This window comes from Corvus brachyrhynchos, unplaced genomic scaffold, assembly GCF_000691975.1.
Source record: "Corvus brachyrhynchos isolate BGI_N302 unplaced genomic scaffold, ASM69197v1 scaffold119, whole genome shotgun sequence".
Taxonomy (NCBI): domain Eukaryota; kingdom Metazoa; phylum Chordata; class Aves; order Passeriformes; family Corvidae; genus Corvus; species Corvus brachyrhynchos.
This window is the reverse complement of record NW_008240054.1, coordinates 711,429-735,095: the sequence shown is the minus strand read 5'-3', so window position 1 is coordinate 735,095 and position 23,667 is coordinate 711,429. Positions and strand designations below refer to the sequence as shown.

The 23,667-nt window shown below is 48.8% G+C and overlaps 2 protein-coding genes across 2 annotated transcripts in view; one reads left to right on the top strand and one right to left on the bottom strand.

The window, feature by feature from the left end:
• The window catches only part of HK2 (hexokinase 2), a 35,200-nt gene extending 28,885 nt beyond the window's left edge, over window positions 1-6,315 (top strand). The window contains exons 15-18 of the mRNA XM_008641592.2: window positions 57-240; window positions 523-678; window positions 1,173-1,406; window positions 2,198-6,315. Coding sequence (XP_008639814.2) covers window positions 57-240; window positions 523-678; window positions 1,173-1,406; window positions 2,198-2,342 — 719 coding nt within the window. The 3' untranslated portion in view covers window positions 2,343-6,315. The remainder of the gene's footprint in view (window positions 1-56; window positions 241-522; window positions 679-1,172; window positions 1,407-2,197) is intronic.
• A 686-nt stretch (window positions 6,316-7,001) lies between these two features.
• The window catches only part of GMCL1 (germ cell-less, spermatogenesis associated 1), a 17,409-nt gene continuing 743 nt past the window's right edge, over window positions 7,002-23,667 (bottom strand). Inside the window, exons 2-14 of the mRNA XM_008641611.2 lie at window positions 23,396-23,575; window positions 20,624-20,720; window positions 20,191-20,288; window positions 19,605-19,717; window positions 18,522-18,587; window positions 18,274-18,358; window positions 18,007-18,097; window positions 17,682-17,822; window positions 13,570-13,639; window positions 10,320-10,395; window positions 9,611-9,756; window positions 9,350-9,437; window positions 7,002-8,323 (exon numbers count right to left, since the gene is read on the bottom strand). Of these exons, the coding sequence (XP_008639833.1) occupies window positions 8,195-8,323; window positions 9,350-9,437; window positions 9,611-9,756; window positions 10,320-10,395; window positions 13,570-13,639; window positions 17,682-17,822; window positions 18,007-18,097; window positions 18,274-18,358; window positions 18,522-18,587; window positions 19,605-19,717; window positions 20,191-20,288; window positions 20,624-20,720; window positions 23,396-23,575 (1,380 nt within the window). The 3' untranslated portion in view covers window positions 7,002-8,194. The remainder of the gene's footprint in view (window positions 8,324-9,349; window positions 9,438-9,610; window positions 9,757-10,319; window positions 10,396-13,569; window positions 13,640-17,681; window positions 17,823-18,006; window positions 18,098-18,273; window positions 18,359-18,521; window positions 18,588-19,604; window positions 19,718-20,190; window positions 20,289-20,623; window positions 20,721-23,395; window positions 23,576-23,667) is intronic.

The following is a 23,667-nucleotide window of genomic DNA, read 5'->3' as shown; positions in this document are numbered from 1 at the left end:
CTGCCCCGTGGGGCACGGGAGGTGTCCCAGGGCTCTGATCCCGCTCCTCTCCACAGGCACGGGCAGCAACGCCTGCTACATGGAGGAGATGAGGAATGTGGAGCTGGTGGAAGGGGACGAGGGCAGGATGTGTGTCAACATGGAGTGGGGGGCCTTCGGGGACAGCGGGTGCCTGGATGACATTCGGACGGAGTTCGACCTGGCAGTGGATGAGCTGTCCCTCAACCCCGGGAAGCAGAGGTGGGTGGTGGCTTTGGGGGCTGGAAGGGACCCCGATGAGACCGAGGGTCCAGGAGCAGTTCTGCCCCACCAGCCCCTTGGTGGATCCAGGGGATGACGAGCAGGGCAGAGCCTGGCGTTGGGACACGCCGGTGTGTCCCTTGTCCCCTGCCCGTGGGTGGGGGCCGTGCTGCTGGGCTTGCTGGAAGGATTGTACTGAAGGCACCTGGCAGAGCTGGAATCCCCATCCAGACCCAGTGTCCCTTCCTGTCCTGATGTCCAGCCTCGTCCTCTCATTCCCAGGTTTGAGAAGATGATCAGTGGGATGTACCTGGGGGAAATCGTCCGCAACATCCTGATGGATTTCACCAAGAAAGGGCTGCTCTTCCGGGGACGGATCTCAGAGAGGCTGAAGACCAGAGGGATCTTTGAGACCAAGTTCCTGTCCCAGATAGAGAGGTGAGGTCCAACAGGCGAGTGAGCACCAGCTGCCAATCTGAGCAGGGATGGAATGTGGGGAGAGAGCCCCCAGGGCTGCTGGGAGAAGTTCCACATGCTTGGTCTGGAGCCAGGGTGATGCAGGATGGTCCCACACAGATAAATCAGCAGATCCCACGTGGTTCTGGCAGCACCAGTGTGGAGAGACAAGGAGGCTGTCTGGGGCTGGCAGCACAGATGGCTCTTTATCCTCTGCCCTGGGCAGAGAGGGGCCGTGGGTTACAGGGGTGTCACACTCCGATGGCTTTGTCCTGAAATAGCCTCCCCGATTAGGATGTGACACCAGGCCACGTGTAGGTCTGAAAGCTGAGATTGAAGAGGGGCTGTGGAGTCCCCCCAGCCACTGCCACCCAAGCCACGAGTCCCTGGGCTCTGCAGGATGTAGATCAGGAAGGGGAAGCCACACATGCCGGGTGCTCCATCTCCTAACGCTGCCCGTCCCCGTGTCCCCCCAGCGACTGCCTGGCCCTGCTCCAGGTGCGCTCCATCCTGCAGCACCTGGGCCTGGAGTCCACGTGCGACGACAGCATCATTGTGAAGGAGGTGTGCACGGTGGTGGCGCGGCGCGCGGCCCAGCTCTGCGGCGCCGGCATGGCTGCCGTGGTGGACAAGATCCGCGAGAACCGCGGGCTGGACTTCCTCAAAATCACGGTCGGCGTGGACGGGACGCTCTACAAGCTGCACCCTCAGTGAGTGGCTCTGGTTGTGCTCCAAGGGGGCTGCCCCGGGGCACCTGCCCACCTTGGGCAGTTGGGGGGGCTCAGGGGGAAGGTTCAGGGGATAAAGGGGGAGGATTTGAGGTGTTTCAGGGGCTCGAGGGCTGCCGGGAGCTCTGACCCAAACTTGAGGCCCAGCAAGAGTCAGCTGCTCCCTTAAGGACAGGGCACCAAGACGGGTAACGCAGCAGGGGCTCCTCCAGTCCCACTGGACCTGACCCAGACACGGTGGCCAGGTTTGGCCAGGACTCTAAGCGATGGGGATGAGGCAGCTCTAACCAGCCACGAAGGTTCATGGCCACACAAAAACTTGCCTGTGCCAGAGGTGGCGGCTGGTGTTACTGGGCAGGGGGGCTCAGACAGGGACTAAAGCACTGGGCTGAGCTTAAATAGGGCTCAAGAGCCTGTGGGCAAAGGGAGACTCTGAAGACTCCCCCCCAGATGGGGCTGGTCAGAGCTGTTGAGGCTCATTAGTGCTCCCAGGGCTTGGTGGGACTCGAGAAGCGGCTGGGTTTAGTCCTGAGTGAAGGCACAGCACGGTTGTGTTGTAACTATGGGCTTGGGCTGACGTGTGGAGACTTGGGCTTTCCAAGCTTCATCCATCCATCCATCCATCCATCCATCCATCCATCCATCCATCCATCCTTCTCCTCGGGGTCTGCGTTGCTCTTTGAGGCTCTGTGCAAGGCAGCGAAGGGGTTGGGACTGACACCTTCATCCCATGGCCGGTTAATTCAGAACCTCTCCCTCCCCTTGCCCTGCAGCTTCTCCACCGTCATGCACGAGACAGTGAAGCAGTTGTCCCCCAAGTGCGAAGTGACCTTCCTGCAGTCGGAGGACGGCAGCGGCAAAGGCGCCGCGCTCATCACGGCCGTGGCCTGCCGCATCCGCGAGGCCGGGCAGCGGTAGAGGGAAGGAGGTTTGCCCAAGAGCTTGGTTTCAGCAAAACAGGACGTTTCCTCACCCAATCCCTCCCTCTCTCTGCACACACTCACACACCCACGCACCCCCTCCCCTCCAAGCAGACTCGTAGCTTTACTTGTTCTCCAAGGCACCACGGTGGGACTGGAGACGCCGTGGGCTCTGTACAAAGTGTTGTCGTAGGAGTTTCCTTGCATGCCATAAAACCGCCTGTCGAGTAAAGCTCACAGTGTCTTTTGGCTTCTCCCTGCATTTCCAGGTGGAGCTGGAGCTGTCCCACCCGCAGCCTCTGTCACACCCCAGCTCTCCCCCCACCGCTCCGAACCTCTCCCCTAACAGCAGTAGGGATAACGCTCGGATAACTGAGACACTGCATTGTCACTTTAACAGTACCTATTTATGTCTGTCGGAGTCGTAGCTGTCCGTGCTGTAGAAGCAAACCTCTAAGATTGGGCTAAAGACCTCCACTAGTCTTTTACCCTGATCAAGGCTGTATTATTTCCATGAAAGTCATGGTAACTCTTAAAGCACAGGGTGCAGATTTCCACCGGCGTGGCCGCGGCTGCACTGGAGGTACCACGTATCTCCCTTGGTGAGCAATACTAGAGAACCTGCTGGAGCCAGGCTCGAGGGGCCCCTCGGCCAGCTCTGGCAGAGCATGTGCCTGGAAATAATTGGGGACTCAGGGTCTAATCCCATTTCCCGACCTCTCACCCGCACCCTGAGTAGCGTGTAGGAACGTGGCGTGTACGTAGGGTTGTGTTTCACCCCTGGACACCACTCCCCCCTTCCCTGGTGCATGTGTGGGCACGAGGAGCTGCTGCCACGGGTCGGGGTCTCCCCTGCCAAGCCCCAAACTCGTGGCCGTGTGTCTGCCCTTGGCGTGGAGAGTCTGGTTTGCTTTGTGTCTGTGAAATAGTTCTGCAGCTGCAGCCTTTAGGTGGCACCTGGATTTATACACTGTATATTTATGTTTTAAGAGATCTGATATCTTTTTATGTACATAGTCTTGGGGGGGTTGTATCACTTAGTTTTAACATCACCTTTTCATGTTGTTGAAGAACAGTACAGAGTAATTATTTTCTTCTTTTTTTTTTCTTCTGTTGTGTAATTTTTTTTTAATTTAAAATTTTCTTGGGGTAGACTGGAGAAAGAGACCCAAATTCCTGAGGATGGTTGTACAAGAGGTTTGGGCATTCTGACTTTATCACCAGGACAAAAGGGAAAGCAGAAGGCCAGGGACGCGGCGTGCAGGAGCAGCGGAGCCCTGCGGTGACGCTGTCGGGTTTAGGCTGGGTTTAACCTTAGGAGAGGTTTTATTTTGTCCCCTGCCCTCCCAGCTGTGCTCTGGGGGGGTCACATCCATGGGTGGATGACATAACCCAGGGCTCTGCAGGGCTCTCGACCTCACGCCACCGTCCTGGTCGAGCGCTGGCACCGGCAAAGCCGAGCTTATCTCTCGGTGAGGGGACAGCAGCTGGTGCCACCTCATCCCCATGTGGCATCCTCAGGGCTGCCCGTGAGCCGTGCCCGCAGCATCACTCGTGTGCCATGGTCAGACACAGGGATCCATTTTTGCCAACAGAAAACTCTGGATGAACTAAAAGCTGCAGGTCTCTGCCTCAGTGAGCAGAGGCAGACAGAGGATGGGGGGGTTCTGTAAATATTTAGCAGAAGTTAATGAAATTCCAGTGATGTACAAAAAAGAAAAAAACAACAAACTAATAATCCCCACAAACAGCCCTTCAGATTGGAGGATAGAGTTTTTGTCTATTTTTATGTATATTTTTATACTGCTTGGGGTAACCTCATTACCAAAAGTCTCTCTTCTGTGTTGGGGGTCAAGTTCAGTAGCACAATTTTAAAGCAAAATTACTCTTTTGGGCATTTTAAATGCTTATTTTTTTATAAGCCTCAAGACAATTATAACAAATAAAACCTGTGTATAGAAATGATGTAAGAAACCAAGTTTAGTGGAAGTTTTAGAAGCTGTCAAATAAATCTCTGAAGGATGATACAGAAATCCTCTAATCTGGTACCAAGCAGTTTTGTGTGATTTTTTTTCCTCAGAAAACCAGCATTTTGCCTACTGAAAAATGGAAACACAAATGTTTTTAGTTGCTGCACTGTGCAGAGTTGCATTAGTGGCTGTTTTTACTCTTAGCCAGCTGTACCCCTTCTGAAATCCATAGTGTTTTCATCAGTTAGTGAGTGAAATTTTATACAACAGTAGTTTTGGGGGCAGAATGGGAAGGATTGGGATCTGAGCAGCCCTGCTTTTGATTCAGGCTCCGTTGGAGCAGGGGACTGACAGGGTGAGAGAGAAACTGGGGAGCTGAGTACCTGGCCTGGAGCAGGGTCAGCACAGCCCCCTCACCTGTCTGGGGTGAAGGAGGGGCTGTAGCTTCACAGGGGTGATGAAGGATCACCCTGAACTCACAGGGTGGGGGTGGATTTTTGGCTGGGCTTGGTCAGAGGGATACACACCTGGATACCCACCTGGGTGTCCGAGGCTCCCCTAATGCTGGAAAGCTTTTGCTTAGACTCAGAATCAAGCAGGGTGTGGAATGTTCCCAGTTAAAAGCAGTACTTGAAGCGTTACAAGACACCTGTGTTACCTGTTGAGTGCAGATCCTCCCCGGGGCTGCAGGGAGGGGTTTGGGGAACACCTGGAGGAGTTTGTGCTCCTCGTGGTCCCCAAGGGCACGAGCACCCGAGGTGTTTGATGTACAGTCTGATTGTGACGGCTGGGACCGGAACCTCACGCCAAAACGTCGCCATGGGATGTTCTGTGAATGTGTTTAAAATGAAGAAGGGAAGAATAAATCCTAATTATTGATATGAAGGGAAGATCAAATGATTATCTGTAGGGACAGATGGACAGACTGCTGAGCCTGACTTGCCCAGTCTGTATCTTCCCTGCAGCAAGAAGCGCTGCTTTGTGGACTTAGGATGGTTTTGTTTTGCTTGGTTGCTCCCATTTGGATGCATTTTCTTTGCACTCCCGGGGTTCTGGGATGTTCTCCGGCCACGCAGGCAGGAGGGAACAGTCTCTGGCCTTGTCCCTGGCAAGTCTCTCCTTGTTGGTACTTTGGACAGGATTTTATTGGATTTTTAATACAGATGTAGATATATATAAACACAATCAGCAAATTACTGAGCCTTGCAAGCAGAATTTGCCTCTTCCCTTCCTGGAGTCCAAGGCTGGGAGGGGCAAGCTCCTGCTCAGTGGCCCGAGGGGTGTGAGGGTATGGGTGGGGCACAGATCCCTGGCCTGGCAGCAGCCAGGGTGCAGTTTGACCGGAGATAACTCCTGCCTGCTCTCCCTTATCAGGCAATCCAAACCCATCTGGCTGTTGGAGAGATAAGGGGGTGAAAGGTCCGAGTGCATGGGAGGGGAGAGGTGTAAAATGGTGGCAAATGCATCGTGCAGGGGTTGTGAGATACAAGATAACAACAAAATAAACTGGAGTGGGGGGAGCCCTGGCCCCAGTCCCCTCCAGATAAGGAAATGCCTGCTTTGGGCAGATCATTCCCTTGCTCTGGTAGGAAAATGGGCACTGAAAGCAAAGAGAGGCAATTCCTGTTCTCAAGGTCATTTGGAGAGAGGGAAATTCTTTCCCTTGTGACATCCCTGACCAGTCTTAAATCTTTCTGGCCTGAAGCAAAGAAAATGCATCCTGATGTGGGCGCTGGCTCCGTGCGGGCAGGGGAGTCATAAAGCCAAAGACTGTGTGGCTGCTGGCAGAAACGAGTGCTGTAGATTCACCTGATGTTGTTCTTTCGTGTTTACAATATTTATTTTTAGCAATTGACTGCAATGATATTATATATAGGCTTCCTTATTTTTGTACTTTTCATACCGTTTCCTGAGTGTGGTGTTGTACTGCTCAGCTCCCCTCGGCCACCACTGCTGCTCCTAGTCAGTGACAATAAACGAGAGAAAAACAACCACCACCCATTTCTGGGCTCAGTGTCGTGTGTTTCGGCTTCTGTGCTCCCCTCGCCCCTCAGCAATCCCTGAGGAAGGGCACCTGTGCCCACCCCATCCCAAATCCCTGATCCTGGCCCCTGGGAAGAGGGACCCAGCTGGGAAGGAGGTTGTTCCCTTGCACTGACAGTGCCCCCACAGCCAGGAGGGCGAGGGAGGGCACGGGGAGAGGACAGCCAGGGCTCAAGGGAAGGGGCTGCTGCCTGGAGAAAACACCAGTATGAGTTTCCTGCTCCACATCCCACATCCTGGTGACACTGGGTGGGTCCCAGCTGGAGGGGGGCCCTGGGATCCAGGGGGCAGAGCAGGATAGAACCCTGGCAGGGGGGCAAAGCTCTGCACAGCTCAACCCACCCCCAGCTCAGCCTTCAAGGATTTGAGGTACCTGTTTTCCCTCTGCCATTAACCAGCAGCCCCTGTTGCTTTCCACTGAATCAACTTTAAGGAGTTGGTACTTCTAATTAAAACCAGAGTTAAGTACCTAAATGCAATTAATTCAATAAATAAATTCTATGCCGTAGCAGCTGAACACCCGAAAATGCTTCTGCTCTCTGCTGCCAAAGCTGTGACACAACCCAACAGCACACAGAGGTGCTGAATCCACAGGGTGATTCCAACACAAGAAGCTATTCCCAGCAGGAAAGGACAGACATGGGTGAATATTCCACTTGAAATCATTTATTGACAAGTTGCCATGTTTTTCTATCTTGCCGAACACATTTTCATCCTTGTTATAAAGTACAAATGGTTTTGTATTTTTCTGACATTAAAAAAATAGGCTCACAAGGCAAAAATTCCCACTTTGAATCAAAAAATCCTGCTGTAAGAATTCAAAGTTGTAAGAGACAAACATAAAACCCAACAAAGACTGAACAGAGTGTACCATGACATGACACATCCATCAAACCAACTGGAGAGGAATCCCTTGTTCCCAGCTCTGCCTTTGGATCCTGTGACCTTGCTGAACTGATGTGAAGTTGGTGTTACACATACAACTCAAAAGGCACTCAAAAGTCACGAGTTCCTGAGCTAACACGGGATGTATTCCCAAGGTAACAGCTAAAACAAGCCACAGAAAATGTTTAAAAACTGGTATTTGGTTTGTGTGAGTAGAGGCAGCGCTCAGCAGGACTCCAGCTGAGAGCTGCTGCTGACAGGACTCCGTGATGGTGAGGACATTGCAGTATTTGCTGTACATGGAAAAAATAATTCACTTATGAACATCCTTATTAGTAAATTAACCTGCTGAAAGACAGAGAATTACTGGCTGCAGTGTTAGAACAAGACCAAGAGTGAAACTTGTGTGTGTGAGCTGCAAAAAAAGCTTGAACCCAGCAGGTGGGAAAGGCTGTGCAGTTAAATAACCAAAGTTGAGAGGCCACATTTACAGAGATTATTTGGCCCTAATGGAAAAGGACCAGGAAAAAAAGCAAAATATGGATCTGGTATTTACAGATCAGTTATTAAAAACCCCAACATATAATACAACCAAAACCCACACTAACAAAACCCACACAACCTACAATGTGTGCTCAGAGTCCAACAGATAATTTCCTAAGTTGTGATCCACACAAATTCCCTATTTCCAGTTTGGCTCAGTTTTCACCCAGAAAAGCCCAAGTGTAACACTTCTCAAGCACAGAATGGCTACTGCCTGACGATGCAGAACAGAAATAAAATAAAAAATAAAAAGGGTAACTGGTTTTGGCCTACCTAATGTGTGATCTCTTCAGAGCTGCATAGGAGAGCACTAAGGCCAGGGCTGTTGCTACAGTGTAAGGCCTGCTTGTCTGAGCTTTGGAGCAGCATCCAGGGTGGGAGAGGGGCTGCCACAGACCCCAGGGAGGTCTCAGGCTTCCAAATTATCCAGCTGGGCCTCGCTGTCTGCCCTCTTCTCTGGCGATGTGTACAGGAAGTTGCAGCAGATGTAGAGGGGGAACGTCAGGAGTCTGCTGTCCAAATTCATCACGATCTGCTCCTGGAGCACACATGGGACATTTGCATGGTGAAGGGTGGCCAGAAAGCACAAGGCTGATACAACAGTCATTCTGCCCATTTTAATGACTATGGATTAAAATCAGAATATAAAAAAATAAAGCAAAGACAATTCACCTTCACCTCAGGTTTATAACGCTGACACATTCTCAGCCTGCCCACAGCTCCCACCCCTCTGCAGCACAGGGAACAACCCCAGGAAATGCTGGAGTAAAATTCCCCTCCAACATGCTGGGGAGAAAGGGAGAGTTTTCAGTTTCGGGAGATTTCACCAACCAGGCATTCCCCAACAGTTTATACTTGAAAGCAAATTTCAGTTTGCGGGTAGGAATTTTTTGGTTCCGCTCTAGGAACTGGTTTTGGGGTAGCAAAATTGAAACTTCACCCTAGTGAGGATGCAAAACAATTGAAACTTCAAAACTGAAACCTCATCTCCCAGTGAGGATGGCACTGACAAGGAAAGGTTTTCTGTGTTCTCACCACCTTTGTCTCACTGCTGGCTGGCATTTGAGAAACTTGATTAACAAGTCCCACACATGCCTCACTAAATCCTGCCGTCAGCAATGGGTGGAAAAGGGCACATGCTCTAAGAAAACTCCCCTCTTCTCTGGGGCTTTTATCAATTTATTTGAGTAATAAATCCAACCCTTAAACAACATGTAGACATTCTTTTAACTCCTCATCTTATAAGAGTCTTCAAATCCCAAATTTGCCTCTAAATAAGGAGTCTGACAGACAGATTATGCAGTGCTGGAAGGCTGGGAGAGCAGCAGAACACGACACTGGCAGCAGACAGCAGTACCACAGGCACCAATTTCACTAATATGGGAACTAATTTCATGTTATCAACACTAATGAAACCCACACTACCCTCCCTACTCTATGCACAAAAGCAATGACAACAAGAAGAAGCAACTCCTCTTCACAAACCCTGGTGACTTCTCAGCATTTTTTTCATGCCTTGAACTCCACCATTCAAGTTCAACAGCTCAAGAACCCACGGCCATACCTGATCCTTCTCCAGGGTCAGGATCTGATAGCCCGTTGTCCTGCTGCAGATCATCTTCCCACTGCTATCGAACGAGGCCAGGCGCAACCTGGGGGCAGAACAGGGAAATCACTTCAGCCTGTCCTATTTTTTCAGCACAAGGAGTTTCTCCCAAGGAGTCTGGGTAACATTTTTTAATGTAACTGACTCGGTGGCAACAAAATCTAAGGCAAGCGGGGCTGGCAGCGCTGAGGGAGCCCCCCGAGCCCCGCTGGCTGGCACCTGAAGGCGATGCTGCGGCGCGGCTGCAGGCTCACGGAGCCGCTGCACGGCTGGTTCAGCGTGTTGCGCTTGAAGATGATGTAGCGGTTGGTGTAGGTCACCAGCAGGTCCAGGCCGAAGTTGAAGCCAGTCCAGCGCCAGCAGTACTGCAGGACAGAGGGGACACAGAGAAACCAGCCTGAGGAGGGGCTGCAACACGGACCGGGAGTGCCACACCAGCTCTGATGGGTCAGTCCTGGGAATGGGGCGCTGGGCTACAGAGAGTGGGGTTCAGGGATCCCTGCCAGCACCTGTCTGAAACAGAGAACTCAGTGGGAACAACCCTCACCAGGTGACTCCGTGAGAGCAGCTGAGTGTCAGCTGCCTCCCAGACAGACAGGAACACGTGTCACACCAGTGGGTGTCAAATACTCAGCACTGGGTAACGGGGCTGATCTGTGAGCCCCAGTCATGTCCCAAAGCACTCCTTGGGGTCAACTGCCTTAGGTTATGTGACTTCAGTTGGAAAAATTCATGTTTCTAACAGTTTTCCCTGTCTCGCAGCACAAGAGCACAGTGAAACGCCCGTTCCTTACTCCTTTCAGAGACAATTGCTTCCATCCTTCTGGATCTTTTGGATGCAGTTTGACAATGAGGACCTACGTGATTTGGAAATGCCTGACTTGTCTCAGCCGTGCCAGCTCTGCAGTTAGCCACGTGCCACACTTACATCACCATCCTTTGCCAGTTTGCGACCACACCTCATGCTGTTTCCTTCCAGTTCCTCTTTATTGATTTCTTGAGGCCTGAAAAAAAACCCAAACCAGCATCTTTAAGGACACTTCAACACTTTGTACGATACCTTAATGTGGGAAAGATGAACAGACTGGAGTAAACTTGTCTGACCACACAATCATGGAATACCCTGAGTTGGAAGGGACCCACAACCGACCCTTCTTTGAGCAGAGGCGTGACTAGATGAGCTCCCAGAGTCTCTTCCATCCCAAACTGTCCCATGAACATCCACCTACACTACAAAACCAGGCTGTGACACCTCAGTTAGGCAGGACTTCTTTTACAAAAGAATGTTTCCAGATAACACAATAATAGCTGTTGCAATGAAATACATTCTCCCAGCCCACTTGAAAACACAAGTGTTTTTTAAACACAGCAGGCAATGATTTCTCAGGCACAACCAGAGACAAGTGCTGAGGCACAGCTGCAGGGCTCTGCACAACAGCAGTGCTATGAAGCAGCAGCCACGAGACACTGAGAGAGGTTTCTCAAGGGGCTGGTTACACAACCTGGTTAAAAAAACCACTTCCCCTCAGTGCTCATGAAGTGGCAGAGCCTCTCAGAGCTCCCGAGGTGCCAGAGCCCTTGCTTGTACCATCTCACACCATCAGCTCCTTTCACCCAACAGCTCTCCCTGCATCCAACACGTAGAACAGTCTTGCAGAGCCAGCACGAGTGACATCAGTCTTGATTTTCCAGAAGTGTGTTACTCACTTTGCTTCACACACCATGACATCATTAACCCAGCACCCACTGCCAGAAAGTGTTAAGAGTTACACCAGGCCAAGGGCTGGCAGTGAACTTTATTAATCCCAGTGACATCAACCCCTGCAGGTTAAACTACAAAACCCAACAATGCCCTCCAAGCCAGGAGATGCAGCATCTGTTCTCCTCCTACTGCTTACACACCACAGCAACTTGCAGCTAAAGCTTCTGTAAACTCAGCCACACACTCGGGTCTTTTCTCCCATTTCTGTAAAAACCAATCCTGGGAGGTGAAGCGTTCAATGAACAGGTTACGCATACAAGCTCATCGCACTTGAACAAATTCACCAAGAACCTCCCGTGTGCTTTTCCACATCTTCCAGCTGAACTGGTTCCGTGGCTGACCTAAATGCAGTAATGGTGTTAAAGGATTTATTTCTGTTTAATTAGTGACAAATTTCACAAACATTAGTCCATAATGCTCAGACTGACATTAACATCCCCCCTCCATCCCTCGAGCAGCCTCAGATGATGCAGAACTTCAGCTTTAACCACTTCCACCAGCTGCCACACAGTGAACAGTGGAGTTATTCTGCTTCCTTCTTACACACTGCCAAAGAGACTGCTAAGAGCAGAAGTGAATCCAGTCCCAGACTTGAAAGATCTGTCTGGCTTCTGCCACAAAACACATGTTTAATTAAAAAAAAAGTGATCCACTTTAACACAACAAGTAAACCTTGAGCAGCTACAGTTCAAAGCCACAAACCCACTGCTAACACTAAAAAATTCTCAAGTTCTGAAGAGCGAGTAAGATGTTTAATCCTTTTAAATGCAAACTCAAAAGTAGAAGGGAAACACTTTCTTCCCCTCCTCTCTATAAAGTTACCAAGACAAACCACATCACACGTTTCCAAGCAGCGCCATTTCCATGTTGGCAGTGTTAGAATAAGCAGGTGCAATTATGCCCTGCACCAGGTGGGACATGGAAATAGCACCTTACTTCAGCTCACAGGAGCCAGGTTCACATCTTGCTCTGATTCCTAAGCCTACTTCCTTACCCCCGAGGGAAAACATGTGTTTGATACTGATATGGGCAGTAGGTGAGAGAGGAAGAGCAGCAGAGCTGGATAAACGATGGGCTTATAAAACCTGAATTCTTTTCCTGCAGCTACAGGTTGGTCAAATGGCCAAAATATTTGCACTCACACAAAGGAACAGCTGCATCTGTGCCCTTCTAAGGCTGAGACTTTTGGTTTTTTTTCTGTCTTAAATGAAATAATAAACCCATACTGCAAAAGAGAAAACTAGACAAGCAAGAAAAATGTGGAAAAATACTCTGCCCATTCCAAGAGCCATTGAAATCCTCAGCTGTAGCTGAATATGAAAATTGCTCTTTTCCAAGCTGGATGATCCCCATCATCCTCACTGCAGCTCTGTGGGAACTCACTTTTCCAGAAGCATGTCCAGTGGCTGACAGTTCAAATGCTCCCACTGCACTAAACTACCAAAACACATCAAAATTAGCAAATACAGGGTCTTATCTTGTATCAGAATTCTTGTGATGCACTTCCCTCTGAACCCTGGTTCCCCATAAGCCAGGGGGTGACATTTATCTGCTCTCAGATACAGCCACGGCAGCATTGCAAAAGCCTTCTCAAGAGAGCAGCACCAGAAACAAGCCAGGGCCACCCAAAGTTCATCTTCAGGAATTGAATAAGACAGTCACAATTCTGTACTTTACCTCCACCATTTCCTAAAGGACTGCTGCTGAAGAGAACAACTTTTTAAAGATCCTGGCTATTCTTCAGACCAGAGTTTGGGGTTTTTTTGAAGCTCCTGTTACAACCCAACACATCCCTCTCCACAACAGCACTCATGGGGTGACACGACTATGGAAGAAAGGAACAAGCCAGCCTCTTGGGGTTTGGGAGGTAACAGGCATTCTGCAGCTGCCTGACTTGGCATTTTTTCTCCACAAAACTCTCTAGGAACCAGGAGAGAACACAAAGGCAGGATCAACTCCCCCAGCTACATTTTGCTGTAGCTTTGGTGTTAAATCAGAGACCTGGCTCACTGCAGCAGGCCAAGAGCCAGCAGAAGGAAGGGAAGTTCGATGGCCAAAGTATCCTTAAAATGGAAGGCTCAGAAATTACCCTTTCACAGCCTCAACACACACTTCCAGGTGAAGTACTAGTGAGAAGCATTAACCAACATACATGAGAACACAGAACATGTCCCCCACCCAGCATTTCCCTCTGGTCCCATTATACCAGTTTCCCAGAGTTCTACTGGTTGAAGGATGGGAGACCAGCCAGCCCAAGGGAACAGAGAGCTCCACAGAGATCAACAATTTAAAAGCACTGAAGTATGCTTCCCCCCTCCTTTTAATGTAAACTCCAAAGTAATTCATGTCAGAATTTCTATGAGAGGAAGGTTTCTAATCTAAGAAAGAAATAAAGGAAAGCCTGTAATATACCTACCCAATATCATTGTCTTGTTCTGCTCTGAGCATGGCAAACCACTGCTGTTTGTAAACAGAGGACAGCCATTCTAAAATTAAAAAAAAAAAAAAAAAAAAAAAAAATAAGCTTGGTGTTGTCTTTGGAGCTGGGAATGGGGATGGTCATATACATTTGAAATAGAGAAATAAAATTACATTGAAATAATAAAGTTACACTTATGAACTGGACAGTCTATGCAACCCACACCCTGGTAACTCCCTGTGTTCTCCAGCTCCCAGCCTCAACCACAGGGGAAGGGATAAACATCCACAACTAACAGTCACTCCAGACTGGTCATCTCCTCAAACATCCACTGCTGCCACAAGTGATGCAACTCCACACATTTTCTCAGCACACAAAGCTCTGTTCAGCCAAGGAGCTGGTTAACAAGCTCTTGGGAGAAGGTGCTGTTTTCTGAATCCCCAGTGGAGTTCTATGTAAGTTAAAGAAGAAAACACAATCAAGGGATAAAAGAAAACAGTGACTTAACACAAATATGGCAAAACAAACAGAAATTGTCCCCTGCTAGGAATAAACATAGATCATGTCTTCCTTGGAGACCACACAAAGATTTTACTGGCTGTGTTAATTTAATGTTGCAACGGAGAGATAGAACAAAACTCAACAGTTTGTCAGGCAGTTACACAAAAGGGATAACAAAAGCATGGGGTGTAAGAAGTTCTTAGTCAAGATAACAAATGGGGCAAGGGGCCAAGGTCATGTACGAGAACCAGCTCCGGGAAATGGGCTGGGTGAGAGGAACAGGGAGAGCCACTGTGACCAAAAACCAACCAGGAAGCTGATGAACATGACATGAGGGAGGAGGGGCAAGATCATGGATGGAAAACTTAAAACCAGCCTTTGTTCCACTGACTCTAGAGTGAAAGTGCAGACTGTGATAGGAGTAAACTGGGAATTAACCAAAGTACAACAGAAAATAAAAAATGAATTAAGGAAACCTACGCAGGTAAGGAACAGAGAATGGATGTGCTAGAAGGGAAGGAAAAATGTATCAGGAGGGAGAGCACCTTCTCTCTGTGTATATGCATGTATCTATTTCCTACCTCACATTTCGGCTGCAGTTCATCTGCTGATTTATGAAGAGGGAAAGCACAGCTTAGGAAATGTTCAGAACTCCCCAAGTAAAACAGAAAAACAAACACTGTGCTCACACAGACACATTATGTATTCCTGTCTCTTGCACCTTTTCTGCACAAAGATCAGACTGCAGTGAACTCCTAACACAGAATTTCAGTTTTCCCCTGCAGGCACTACACACACTGAGTATATAAACAAACAAATAAATAAATAAATAAATAATCACAGTACTATTTTCAGCTTCTCAGTGATTTGCTTCTCTACTTCCTTGAGAACAGTTTCATCTGTAATAATCTAAAAGGCTTCCACCAGAACACAAACTACCCAGCAATGGCGCTGTCTGCAGACCCTCAGGTACGAAGCATCCCCTCAAACACCAAATGCTGGCAGCCAACAGCCTGTTCCAAAGTGCAGCCCAGGATTCATCTAAACCTCCTTGTAAACGAAGAGCAGAAGTTCTGATCTTAACACAGCTTGTGGCTGTAGCTTGTGGCTACACCCTGGTATGAACAGATTACAAGGGCAGGCAAGGACCGAGCCCTTAGCAGCACCTCCCTCCCCGCGGATCCTCCTCCTGCCCTGAGCTCGCGGCCCTTTCCCGGTGCCACAGTGCCACCCAGCCCGCGCAGCGCTCATCGCCGCCGGGACCGCTTCCTGCACAGCGAGCACTCGGCTCTCTGGCACCTCGTGAGCTGCGCACCAATTTCACATCCTTTTTCAATAGGCACAAGGAAATCAGCCTCAAAGATGCGACTGATCTCAGAACAATTCTTCCTCTGACAGACACAGGTAAAGGCTTCTGGGTTTGAGAACAGACACAATATTTATCACTGAAGAGCACTATGAAAGGCTGCCCATCACACTGTAAGGGGTAACAGCAGACATCAGGAGGAGGAAGTCAAGTGTAGCTCCAGAAATTTTCTGGTTTGCAACACTTTATTGACATGCTGACAAAGCCACTTCACAAGGATGCAAATCCACTGCTCTCCTGTGTCACCATTAAAGATCTAAAGAGTCATTCACCCAAAGTTATTTTTTATAATAACCTTTGCACTTTGCCTATAACTGGTACCAATATCACTCTGAAGTATGATGGATTATACTTACTTTATACATCACTTAAGCATGTAAAATATCATGTATCAGAGCTGAGACTTGTTCTTTTGGAGTTTTTATGCGTAACAAAATGTTATCAGACATCACCAGTGGGATGAGAAGGGGCTTTTCATTTTCCAGTGATACTGGGATGTCAACATCAGTAATCTCTAATAACCTTGCCTCAGTTTTGGAGACAAAACTTCAGGAGGAAACACTCCGGAATGGGTTCTCCTCCGAAGGGAAAAGGGCTTCCCCTTTTCCTCCACCAGTAAGACAAGTGGGTCACAGCAAGTGAAAGTGGAAAAAACAAACTAAACTGTTTATTAACACACAAACAAAACAGGGTAGAACAGGGTAAAAAACCCCCTCAAAATACAACAAATTCCTGGAGAGGGAACAGACACGCGGGCTCGGACCAGCCAGGGCTGCCCCTGCAGGCTGCCTGGACCGGCGAGGAGGGAAGGGAGGCAGTGAGGCAAGAGGAAGGAAAGGGAAAAAAGAACAAGAATAAAACCCCACAGAACGTTTTCTAGCTGGAACACAAAGGAAACCCAGGAAAGCAGCCCAGTGCTCCCAGCACACCCCCTCCCGTGGCCCCGGGTCCATTGTAAAGGCACAGACACCGGCCCTGGGCACTGAGAGGATGGTTAAGGAATAAAGCAGCTTCACAACATCACCCCAGGACAAACATGAAATGGCATTTCACTCTCTGGGCTTCAAAAAGCACCAGACCCTAAGAGGAGAATGTATTTTATACAAGTCAAAATGCAGAGAAATGAACAAGAGTGGAATACCTGAATATCCTCTCTGCTCCAAATCATCCTAAATCTCTATTAGTAAATAACATTTGTTTTAGAAGAGGGAAGAAGAGTTCACAGCATCTTGTGCTTCTTATTTTGATTTTCAGGTTTTATTCCAAATCCTATAAAAACCTGTCCAGCTCTTTTTAGAGAACAATGGCTAGAAAACAGTTGAGTTTCAGCAAGTTTTACTCTCCCAAAAGTAAGATGATTTTTTGCTGATCTGGGCCCCTGGGACCATTTAAACATTGATAAAGTACTATGTATTGATTGTAGAGCGTTTTGACAAACTGACTGATGAGCAGAATGCTCATCACGTGGTGATGACACCTACATGGGTGCCTCTGCAGACTTTCATGCCTATAATTTTCATACTCAGCTTTTGCTGAATCTTCAACCACAAACCAGATGCTGGAGATAAACATGTGAGTAGTAAGACAAGTAAACACCCTGAGATCTTCCCAATTACTCCAGGGCAGGACAGGCTGGGGAAGGCACACAGAACACGATCAGTCGAGAAGAATCATGGAATGATTTGGGCTGGGAAAGTCCTCTAAGGTCCATGAATCCAACTGCTCCTCCAGCACTGCCAAGGCCACCACTAACCCATGTCCCCAAGTGCCACATCCACACGGCTGCTAAACCCCCCAGGGATGGGGACTCCAGCACCGCCCTGGGCAGCTGTGCCACAGCTGGACAGCCCTTTCCATGACAGAATGAATTTTCCCAATATCCAGCCTGAACCTCCCCTGAGACCGTTTCTTCTTGTCCTGTCCCTGTTCCCTGGGAGCAGAGCCTGACCCCCCCTGACCCCGGCTGCCCCCTCCTGTCAGGAGGTGTGGATCCCTGGGAGCAGAGCCTGACCCCCCCTGACCCCTCCTGTCAGGAGGTGTGGGCAGTGAGAAGGTTCCCCCTGCGCCTCCTCTTCTCCAGCTCCCTCAGCTGCTCCTCATCAGACTCGTGCTCCAGACCCTTCCCCAGCTCTGTCTCTCTTGGGACATGCGCCAGCACCTCCCTGTCTCTCTTGGGGTGAGAGGCCCAAAACTGAAGCCAGGAATTGAGGTGAGGCCTCACCTGTGGCCAGCACTCACTCACCTGAGGGCAGCAGGGCATCTCTCTCCACGATTCTGGCTGAGGCCAGGTCACTGATGATGTACTGCAGCCTCAGGTGTGCGAACACGGGCAGGAACGCGTTCCCCTGCGCCGACTCCAGGAAGGCAACGTCACCCCCAAACTCTGCAACACACAGCGCCCACATGGCAGTTTGCTGCCCTAAAGATTTTCCAGACCCTATTTATGCTGGAGTTTTTACATACTGATTAGAGAAGTTATTATGGGCAGGCAAGTCACCTTTTGCCATTAAAATTAAGAAATTACTCGCATTCAAATCCCAAACCAAGGCCAGGCCAACTCTTCCTACCTCTCCTGCGCTCAGCAAACCAGGCATCAGCTTCAGTTAACACCTGCTTGAAAGACCCATTCCAAGAAGGCACGAGCTGAAGGAACATCCACTGGGCAAAATAAACAAATTCTAGTGAGTCAGTTGAAGAAGGTTTCAGATAAGTAATCTGCATGTTAATAAGACACATTTCCACAGTGCATTAATTTCTATAGAAGTTCTGCTACTCCATTAAAACTTTCAGTCCATCCCACAAAGGTTCCACTGCAGCGAGCCCCAGGCAAGTACCTTTTTGAGAGCAGTATACACATCCATTTCCACCTGCAGCACAAACAGGTTGGAGGAGCTGATCAGCTGCTTCATGAGGTTTATGCTGAAAAAAATAAATTGCAGCAGGTCAGTGAGACAGAAGAGAGAAAAAGAAGGGGAGGTAGGGAACACGCAACCAGCAGTAGCCCAGAAAGTGATCTGCAGGGAGCTCCAGACTTGGGCAGAGGCCGTCCTTCATCCCTGCAAGGGAAGTGCAGCCCCAGTACCTGAGCTCCTTGAAGAGTCCAACACTCTGGTGAGTCATCAGATTGTTCAAGAGCCACTCAAGGCACCTGCGTGGAAAGCACGGAATTTTTTCTTCCAGATGTCAGCATCCCTGCAACAGCTGCTCCCTCAGTAAATTTGCAGACAATGCTGACTGAGCTGGGTGGGATTGTGGATCTGCTGGAGGGCAGGAGGGCTCTGCAGAGGGATCTGGACAGACTCAATCAATGGGCTGAGGACAACGACACGAGGTTCAACAAGGCCAAGTGCTGAGTCACTGCGGAAAGCCCCTGCAGCTCCAGGCTGGGGCAGGAGTGGCTCAAGGGCTGCTTGGCAGAAAGGGACTTGGGGGTGGCTCACAGCTGGCTCAGCATGAGCCAACACTGTGCCCAGGTGGCCAGGAAGGCCTACGGCATCTTGGCCTGTACCAAGAATAGTGTGGCCAGCAGGACTAAGGAAGTGACCATTCCCCTGTACTTGGCACTGGGGAGGCTGCACCTCAAGTGCTGTGTCAGTTCTGGGCCCCTCACTTAACAAAGGACATTGAGAGGCTGGAGCATGTTCAGAGAAAGGCAACAAGGCTCATGAAGGGTCTAGAAAACATGTTTTATAAGGAACAGCTGAGGAAGCCGGGTTTGTTTAGTCTGGAGGAGGCTCGGGGGGACCTCATCACTCTCTACAACTCCCTGAAAGGTTGTAGTGAGCTGGGGCTGGTCTCTTCTGCCATGCCTGCAGTGAGAAGACATCAGGAAATGGCCTTAAGCTGAAACATGGGACATTCAGGTTAGGTATTTAAATTTTTTTTTCCTGTTTGAGTGGTCAGGCATTGGAATAGATTGCCCAGGAAGGCGGTGGAATCACCACCCCTGGAGGTGTCTGGATCTGGCTCTGGGTGATGTGGTTTAGTGGTTTCAGTGGTAGTGCTGGGTGGATGGCTGGACTGGATGATCTTATAGGTCTTTTCCAACCTTGATGATTCTATTCTGAAAAAATACTAAGACAATTAACCTGGTCATTATGATACTGTGTGTAAATTCACTGTTAATTGGCAATGTCCAAAGCAGCTTGGGGACAGTAATTCTTACTTTTTCTTCACGGAGTCCAGCCCATACGTCCCTGCAGAATTGTAATAACCACACACGGTTTGGGCAGTGATGGTTTCCTTCATTGTTTCACCACATTGCTGGATTAAGCCATCCTGCAGGGAGGAAAAAACACACAAACGTTCTGAGTGTTCATTTCCCAACATGAAATGTCAGACACTGTGCTGTTCATACAGATTTTCATGCCTGAGCCATCCCCAAAGTCCCACAGGCTGCAGTGACCAGTGCTACACTGTTCAAAACATTTAAACCACCATTCCTCAGAAACACAGATGTTCCTTAAGAATATTTCCCATGAAAGAAAAGCGTACTGAATACCCTCGGGGTAGAGCAAGTGAGCTCCAAAACCTATTTAATCTACTTTTAGATATCACTCTCAAAGCCCTTAATCTCACACCTCAATCTTAGTCACAGCATTTTTCAATAAACCCACTGCATTGTTTGGGATTTTCCCCACTTAGCCTGAAAAGCTGATTCACTCCTCTGGGTGAAAAAGGCCACATGGCTGAGGATATTCTGAACTCCTCCTTTCCAGGTAAAGACAAAAATATTGGCATTTCTGACTTACGAGCTGCAGCATGCAGGCTGCTGCCAGCAGGGCGACCACGCGGCTGGGGTTTATCAGCACATCGTCCCTGTAGAGCGAGCCAAATGCCACCTGCAGAGCTGCAAAGGGAACAGGAGTCCAACAGAGACACAACACTGAGCATGGGGCATTGAAAGAGTCCTTAAATACAACCAAACCCCTTCACTGCACACCTTCTCTATGGTCTCAGCACTGGCTCTTTATGTAGAGCAACTGACCAGACAGAGAACACAACATGGGGCAGTAACCAATCCATTACTGAGCTTCCACGAGTTAAACAAACTCTTCAGCACCCCCTGAGAGCTGTAAAACTGCACAAAAAGAAGTTGAACCTCATGAGCCTTCTCTAAGCATCATGATGTTTAACTTAACCTCTCCCTTCAGGGTTTTGTCAAAATAAAAGGCTCCCACTTACCTTCTACATCAATATTTTGATCAGGAATCTCCAACTCTATGACGTTCATGCTGGATTCTTTCCAAGAGCCACTGAACATACTGGAAAAGTAGCCTGACTGTATGAGGGAAGAGAGAAAAAGAACTCAGCTAAGAGATTTCATCCCAATTAAAACTGCCAAAAGCAGCACATGGAACCAAACATGGTTAATATTTACCTTTATGCAGAACAAAATATATTAAGGGAACTTTCACAAGCTAAAACATTCTGACAGACTCGAGGGGCCGATTGTAGTTGCTGTTTCTGACACTCAAAATGCCTACAGGAAAATTTGGGCTACGTGTGTGCAACCAGAGTAAGGAAAGAGTTTGAAAAGGCCAGAAAAACCACACAAGCTCTTTTCCCACAAACCACATCATCAGTGGGGACAGAATTAGTCCAAGAACTAAGTCCTTAAGGTTACTGGCAAACAACAAATCCTGCAGGCATTAGGGAATGCCAGTTTGGGGACTGGGGGGTGAAAAAAAAAAAGAAAAAAGGCATGCAAGACATACAAATTACTGTACAAGGCTGTAGTCTCATACCAAGGACACAGACACACACACCATTTACGGCAATATACCTTTTATTATTAAGTGAAAAGCACATAAAACTAGAATTTGAGGTTTCCATCCAAATGAAGGGAAAGATAATGCTCTACTGGGGTTCCTGATTTTCCTTCCCAGCAGCAGATGTGCCCATTATGAGATGCTATCAATGAAGTTTACCTGAGAGATCAAAAAAATAAAGTCTATTTGTACAGCACCACATTCCCTGACCTCGTCCCTCAGCATTTCAGCTCAGCAAATAACACAGCTTTGATTTCATTTGATCAGGTCAGTATTTCTGTACCCCTGGCATATTCCTAACTCTGACAACACACAACATGCTCCGATCAAACCCAGGACCTCACTCATCTTTGTCTTCCTCACAAGGCTGCCTCAGCTTTGCCATAGAGACCAACTCCTCAGTTTCATAAGGATTTATCATTTTCGTAACAGCATGGGGAAAAAGAAACCCCCCATTTCTCAGAGCTGTGGTGAGCAGGCAGAGCAGCACCTGACTGTCCTTCGTGGAATGCAAGGCAGTGCCTGGAGAGAGCAGGGGAGCAGAAACAGCCAGGCTGAGTCTGATCAGGGGCACAGAGGAGGAGTCACAATGGCAATAAGAGTCATTTACATGGAGTTATTTCTAACCTCCAACACTGCTTTACCTACAGTATCATAATCCCAACGCAGGAGCGTGCCCTGAAACAGAACCTGCCTGAGCAGAATGGTGAACTCCCCCCAAAGCTCATCTCCCCAGAACACCGCTCCTACTACAAGGCCTCTACAGACAGCCTCACAATTTTCAAACCCCACTAAACAGCTGCATCCACAGACAGGATTTCACACCCACTTTCAGTCACCAACCCGCGCTAAGGCTTCAGGAGCAGCTTCACGAACTTGACATGCAGCAACCACAGAGCCACAGTGACAGGAAACACCAGCAGCCTGAGGCCACACCAGCACTGTGCCCACCCTGCACAACCCAGCCCTGACTGTCCCCCCTCCCTGTGCCTGCCAGCTCTGCTCCTGCCACATGCCCCACGGCCCCGCCAGTGCCACCGCTCCAGATCTGCCTCACACAAAGGACTCTCCTGCTTTCAGTTTATGCTTGTTAAAAGGTTCTCACACTCTAAAAAGAAAAGGCTGTTTCCTACAAGAAAGCAATGAAACACTTCCCTCACTGGAGCCATGCAAGTAATTGCTGAAGCTGCTCTGGAATTCTGGCACTGACACAGCAACAGCCACAAAAAATCCAGAATTCACTCTTCCTGTCACTTGTTGCACCAGAGAAACTTCAGCCACGTGCAGAGCACCTCCCGGTGCCACCATGTCACACTCCTGCTCTGGCTCCCACTGCAGCTGACACACAAGTGCCCTCCTGTCCAGGTACAGCACCTGGCAGCTTCACATCAACCCCTGGCAAGCCCACGGGCACAACTGAATTTGGTGTTTCATGGCACAGTCACGGCTCCTCCCCACTTCTGCCACAGCAGGAGTGACACAGAGAACAGACAGTGAAGCCAACAGCACCTCTGTGTTCCCAAAACACAGACACAAAGGACTCCACCTGAACACATGCCCAACAGAAAATGGACGTATGCACTAAGATTTATTCCTTTTTAGAGTTCCTGAGCAAACATTCCTCCTGCAGCAGCAGGGAAGCTGCAAGGAATCCTTTTGTGAAGGCTCGTAACAATCATGTAACAGCTACAGAGACCCAGCACCAGCAACTCCCTGCAGGGCCCTGCACACCAGTCCAGTGGACAGTAAAACTGAGCAGGGACACCACAGGCTTTACAAATCCCTTCTGGAAGCGCCTCCTTTGCTCTGCAAGAATATTCACATCACAGGCGCATCTCAGCCACTTGTTCAGCAAACAAGAACATGTTCTCAGGACATCAAAGACAACTGTCAGGACTGTTTTCACAGAGGATGCACCAAGATTAAGAATAAAATAAATGAAACAAAATTAAAAAATTAAACAGTAAGAGAGAGAAGCAAAGAAATTGCTCTAACACAAAGCTACAGCTCTGCTTCCCAACATTGCTAACAGGAGTTGGTTAACTGTCTGCATCTATAAAAAGGGTGAAAGTCCTACACATAAAGGGGAAAAAAAAGGAAAGATATTCAGTCATACTTCACAGTTCCCAGACATTCTTTTATTAAAAACACAGTTCTTACTGTGAGTTAGAAAGGAGCCACTTACCTGACACAAATAAATCTTGTGCAAGTTCCACTCCTCTCCCAGAGCACAGATTTTGATGTCACTGTTCTCCCCATTCAAAAACAGCGTCTGATAAATATATTTCGATGTGCTTTTCAATTTTTTCCTAGTAAAAGAAAGAAAACAACAAACCACAAACAGTGAGACACACTCCTTCAAATTCTCCCGTTACAGCGGCAACAGTCGGTCTCAAACCCTCGGGGGGTTCGTCCGGCCCGGCCCAGCCCAGCCCAGCCTGCCAGCCTCCCTTCCCC